Genomic DNA, 6,168 nt, shown 5'->3' on the forward strand with positions numbered 1-6,168 from the left:
TCTGTGTTGTCACTAATAGGCTTGATGGCTCCTTCGATCATCAATAACGACGCAGTCCAGGGTGAGACTTTTCTCCCCGGACAGATCTTCGTATTCAGCGGCTTTGCACCGCGGGCCAATTCGCTTGGCCATATGGAGCAGATCGAAAGTTACGCCCCTGGCCGTCAGGTCAGATTTGGAAGTCTAAACTTCACGGCTGACATCCGCGGAGACTTGATCTTCGACGGATTCGAGCCACAGCCGAGCGCGCCGCACTGTCATGATGGGCATGATTTAGCTCTGCTGCTGGACAGTGCCCTGGAGGCCGCACGTGAGTCCGCTCGGACACATAATTCGGAGCCGACCGAGCAGATCGAGGATGGGTGGCTAGACACCGCCTCGGGGGCTGCAACCTCTACGGTGATGGAGCCGAATACCTACCTTGTCCCTTGTGAAGCTCGTGACTCCGAGGTGCCAGACTCCTTGCCGGACCCCGAACCTCCGGCGCCCCTACCAATCGAATCCGATTGCGCACCGATCATGGAATTCACCGTCGCGGACATCTTTCAACACTCACCTTTTGGCGACATCCTGAATTCGCTAAGGTATCTCTCGTTATCAGGAGAGCCCTGGCCGAACTGCGGTCAGGACGGTTGGGATACGGACGACGAAGAAATTCAAAGCCCACCCACCACCCACTTTATAGCAACTGTCGATGATCTAACCGACATGCTAGACTTCGACTCTGAAGACATCGGCGGTATGAACGATGATGCCGGAGACGACTAAGAACCAGCGCCTCCTGGGCACTGGAAAGCCACCTCAACTCATGACATATACATGGTGGACACACCAAAAGGAAGCGATAACAAGGAACAACGGGACGCGGCGAAGGATAATTCCCCCGAAAAACAACCAAAACGGCGATGCAAGCGCCGCTCGAAGTCCCGCCTCGATAACAACAACACCCATAATGACCCAGCCGTAGAGCAGGGCAAACCAGTGGACGACGAACATGCAACCAAGCAACCATCCGAACATGATGAATCGGACAATCAACCCATCCTCGGCAAAAACAACAGTCCAGAAGATCTCACGCCGGACACATCACCGGAGCATAAGAACCTTCACAAAAGGCTCGTCGCCACTGCAAGAAGTTTGAAGAAGTAGAAACAGAACCTCAAAACAGCGGAAGACGTACTCAGAATGAGGTGGAGCAAAGTACTCAAAACCGCAGACATATACGACAATAGTCACCAAGCAAAGAGCTACCCGAAGCGCAAGCTGTTGCCCGAATTCGACGAGGAGGCCGTAGAGCCACCACAATCAAAAAGCAAAGAGGCCACCTGGCCGGATAGACGACCAGATGACAGGCCAAGAGCGGCAAGCAGCGCCGCACACAAGCCGGCACATGACACACATAAAGATCCTCGCAAAAAGGATGGCCCGGTCAGGTCCATTTATGGGCCAAAAAAGAGGTCCCCAGGAAGCAACACAACACGCTGAGTGTTCGAAGATAACGGCACACCTAAATATAGGGGCGCCGCACACCCACTATGTTTCACTGATGAGGTGCTGGATCATGAATTTCCAGCGGGATTCAAGCCCGTGAACATAGAGGCATACGACGGAACAACAGACCCCGGAGTCTGGATTGAGGATTACATCCTACACATACATATGGCTAGAGGAGACGATCTCCACGCCATAAAATACCTACCCCTCAAGCTCAAAGGGCCAGCTCGGCATTGGCTCAAAAGCCTCCCAGAAAATACCATTGGAAGTTGGGAAGAGCTCGAGGACGCGTTTAGAGCAAATTTTCAGGGGACTTATGTCCGCCCTCCGGATGCAGACGATTTAAGTCACATAACTCAACAGCCCGGAGAGTCAGCGCGCAAATTCTGGAACAGGTTCCTCACCAAAAAGAACCAAATAGTCGACTGTCCGGACGCTGAAGCCTTAGCAGCTTTTAAACATAACGTCCGAGACGAATGGCTCACCAGACACCTCGGCCAGGAAAAGCCAAGAACAATGGCCGCGCTAACAAGCCTCATGACCCGCTTTTGCGCGGGGGAAGATAGCTGGCTGGCAAGATGCAGCACCAGCGACCCGAGTACATCCGAGATCAGAGATGGAAATGGAAAATCATGATGCAGAAAAGATCAGCGCCGAAATAAGGAAAATGTCCCAAAGAACACGGCGGTCAACGTCGGATTCAAAAGCTCTCGGCCGAACAACAAAACACTGCCTCTTAAGGACAACAGTGACGAGCTATCCAACCTAAACAAAGTCTTGGATAGGATATGCCAAATTCACAGTACCCCCGGGAAGCCTGCAAACCACACCCACAGAGATTGTTGGGTCTTCAAGCAGTCCGACCGACTTAACGCCGAACACAAGGGGCTCGACACACCGAGCGAGGACGATGACGAATCCCACAAGCAGAGCGCCGGACAACAAAAGAACTTCCCACAACAGGTCAAAACAGTGAATTCACTTCAAGTGATAACAAGGAAAAATAGGGCAGCACCTACCAAAGCGCATGCCGCACGGTCCACCCCAGCGGAATCCCGAGATTGGATGTCAAAACCAATTACTTTCGACCGCCTGGACTACTCCAGAAGTATTCGAAACGCAGGATGGACTTCTCTGATATTGGATCCTATAATCGACGGACTACAATTTACACAAGTCCTAATGGATGGCGGCAGCGATTTAAACCTGCTATATCCGGACACAATCCGCAAGTTGGGGATAGACCCTACTAAAATTTGCCATAGCCGCACTTCCTTCAAAGGAGTGACGCCAGGCCCTTACGCCAAGTCCACGGGCTCCTTACTACTAGAAGTTGTGTTCGGTTCACCCAACAACTTCCATCGTGAAAAGCTAATCTTCCATGTCGCCCCATTTAAAAGTAGTCATCAAGCACTATTGGGACGTGAAGCTTTCGCCCGCTTTAACGCAATACCGCACTACGCGTCTCTTACACTTAAAATGCCCGGTCCACGCGGCATCATCTCCCTACAAGGTCGCTCAAGACCCTGGACACTGCTAGGCGAGTCCGGCACAAATAAACTAGGGCCTTCCTAGCCGCATACCCCTTCACAAGGGGCTGTGCGTATGAACAATAAGAGCTAATAAAAGCTCAACTTTATTCATTTATTCATACTCCGTTTTAAATACATTTTTCGCACAATTTCTTTTCAAACTAAGTTCCTCTCTTTTACAGATGAACAGTGTGCTACACCCGTCCAGGATACGGCACAACGGAGACAGAGGCGCAGACGTGCAGCAGGGACCCGTTGCAAGGATTCTTTTCAGATTAAGACCCTGCGTAAACCTTTCTTACTGTCTCTTGTTGATACACATCCCCCGATTTTTTTAATATAACCGAGGAGGAGGCTGGCGTTTTGGCATCGGCCGCGTCAGAAATTCTCGCCCGTACCTGGACACTAGGGGCTTAGGGCATTGATCTGCCCGTTATCATAAAGACCGAATACCTCAGGGAGTGTTCGGCATCTCGAGTTAGGCCTTATATGCATCAGCTCCGAATCATGTCTTTGGTCAAATGTTGGGTTTGCCCGGCTCCTGTGTTTTGCTGCCTTACGTTCCGTATCATCGGCTAACGCGGCACCAGGAGAACTACTGCGATTGTGCCCAGGTTCGGCCGGGCGAGCACCTCAGTAGACAAAGCCGAAAACTGACTGTCATGATACAGCGAGAGACTGGTCAACCACTCGATCGACTACCGGAATGTCTAGAATTCCTCCGCTTTGACGAAGGACCGCTTCCCGGTCAGGCACATACGCGCCCCGAATTCGGAGAGCGCGGTGCCCCTAGGGGCTATGTCGTAGCCCCACCTTCGAACTCCTATGGCTAAGTGAAAGTGATAAAGCATTATAGTCCGGTTGCCTCGTTTGCTACGCTACCACCTCCTTCACAGGACCAAGACGTTGGATTAAGTGTGAAAATGCACCATTTTGCAAACTCGCCCGCACCATGTGCGTGGGGGCTGAAGCCGAAGACTGCCATCTTTCAGGTTATACACAAGTATGCATTAACGGCCGCACAGGAGATATTTCAATACTTGAACGCACAAGTATAAAAAGCACTTATATTATGAATATCGTTTTACAAATCATAAAGATCATTTGAACATGACATTTTTTGAGCACTACGACTCTATTACACGAGCACCCTGCAGGACTTCCCCAAAATAGTGCTTGGTGGGTAACCGGCTCTCGTCCGAACCCCGGGTTGCAACATCGGTGGCATCCATCTTCGTCCAGTATGTCTTCACACGGGCGAGGGCCATCCGTGCACCCTCTATGCATGCCGACCGCTTCATCCCCTTGATATGCGGCACCGCCCCAAGAAATTGCTGCAATAAGCCAAAATAACTCTTCGGCTTGGGCCTATCCGGCCACAGATGAGTCACTACATCCGTCATGGCAAATCCGGACAATCTATTCAGCTCAGCCCACTTAGCCAACCGATCGGTCAATGGAAGCGAACGCTCCGGACTGTGGAATTGAGACCAAAAAAGCTCTTCTGTCTCGTGATCCTTTTGACTTCGGAAGTGCACAACCGTATCCGCCGCACTCGCTGCCAAATCTAGATAAGGATCCTCCGGACCCCACAGCTGGCCAAGCTGAGCATACTTCTGATCTGTGAACTTCCTGCGCAGTATAAAGGGCTTGCCAGCCGCAATGTCTCCGGCCTGACGCAGCTCCTCCTTTATAGCCCTCATTGCAGAACGGGCATCCTTGGCTTCGGCGGTGGCCTTCTTCAGGTCTTCTTGCTCCGCTCGGTGTTCTTTTTCAAGAACCTCATAGCGGTCGGTAACATCCTTCAGCTTCACAGCCATTTCAGCCATCTCCTCCCTGCTTCGGCAGTGAGCAGCCCTTTCGGCTTCTAGCTCTTCGGCCGCCTTCGAGGCAGCCACATCACTCCTTTTGGCCTGCTCCTTGGCTCGAGCAAGCTCTGCCCGAAGGTCCTCCACAGCAGCGGCACCATCTGCATTAAGCATACATATTGTAAGGAATGGGCATCATCTCCCTTACTAGGTGACCATGGAGAAACAACCTACCTTGTGAATCGTCAAGTCGTTTATTGACCAGCGCGATATCCGCATCCGCAACGTCGAGTTGCCGCTTTAGTTCGGCAACTCCGTCAGTCCGGCTGGCCACCGGACTATCCGCCACCTGCGTAGGAAAGGCGAGAATTAATACCTGAGATTATGATCCTCGGCATGCTGTCGCTTTCGACAACATACCGAGTTTCAGGGGCTACTATCTATACAGGGCGCACTTTATGTGTAAAACTGTCAAAAGGTATGTCATTTTTACGTACCTCAAACCCCGCCAGCAAACTTCTGACGGCATCATGCAACCCGCCCTCGGCGGATGAAATTCTTTCAATCACCGTACTCATCAATGTACGGTGACCTTCTGAGATAGACGCCCTCTCGAGCAGATCCTTCAGCTCCCCCGGCCGTAGACCAGTTGGTGCCGAACTCTCCGGCCCTGCCGGACTCGGGGATACCCTCCGCGACGACACCTCAGGGTCGTCCGCCCCGCCTGACGGTGCGGCAGATGGAGGCGTCTCGCTCTCCATCATCTCCGGACGAAGGTCCCCCGAAGACGAGCTCAGCTGAGAAGGACGGAGATCCGAACTACAAGGTAAAAACTTCGGTTATCCTCAGAAGCAAAATAGGGATGTCCCTTATTACAAAACTCCCTTTTCTACTTACGGCTCGCTGGAGGGCTGATTCCTTAGGGGAGATAGTTCGGCCGAGGCTTCCCCTGGCACAGGACCCTCTGGTGAAGATCTCTTCCCCCGCTTTGAGGCCTTGGCCTCCGGGTCTTCGGAAGCGGTCCTCTTCTCCCCCTGGAAGGAGGGATTCTCGATCCCCCCTTTCTCGAAAGCCTCCTTGGTAGAGGCGGTAGTTTCTCTGTTTTCCCCTTCGCCTTCCTCTGAAGGCGCAACCTCCAGCATCTTGACCAACACGGGATCCGGCGCGGTCTCCGGGAGGGGGGCCGGACACCGTATCAGTTTTTCTTGCGCTATCCACTCCTGTTCAAAGGACGATTGGTTAAAAGGCAAATCCAAGATATGCAAACAAACGGTATGTCCGGACACAGGGCTACTTACTTGAGTATCCGGGCGATTGCAGCTTAGGCCGGCGTC

At 52.4% G+C, this 6,168-nt stretch overlaps 1 protein-coding gene across 1 annotated transcript; it reads left to right on the plus strand.

The window, feature by feature from the left end:
• Positions 1–2,559: 2,559 nt before the first annotated feature.
• On the plus strand, positions 2,560–3,069 carry LOC123067464 (uncharacterized). Its single transcript, XM_044490247.1, has one exon. The coding sequence runs from the start codon at positions 2,560–2,562 to the stop codon at positions 3,067–3,069; it is 510 nt and encodes a 169-aa protein (XP_044346182.1).
• Positions 3,070–6,168: the final 3,099 nt, after the last annotated feature.

The sequence above is a fragment of the Triticum aestivum genome, chromosome 3B, assembly GCF_018294505.1.
Source record: "Triticum aestivum cultivar Chinese Spring chromosome 3B, IWGSC CS RefSeq v2.1, whole genome shotgun sequence".
In the NCBI taxonomy this organism is placed as follows: Eukaryota; Viridiplantae; Streptophyta; class Magnoliopsida; order Poales; family Poaceae; genus Triticum; species Triticum aestivum.

Excerpts from the sequence above, each read along its gene's own strand:
- LOC123067464 (XM_044490247.1), top strand. The coding sequence starts at position 2,560 with ATGTCAAAACCAATTACTTTCGACCGCCTGGACTACTCCAGAAGTATT.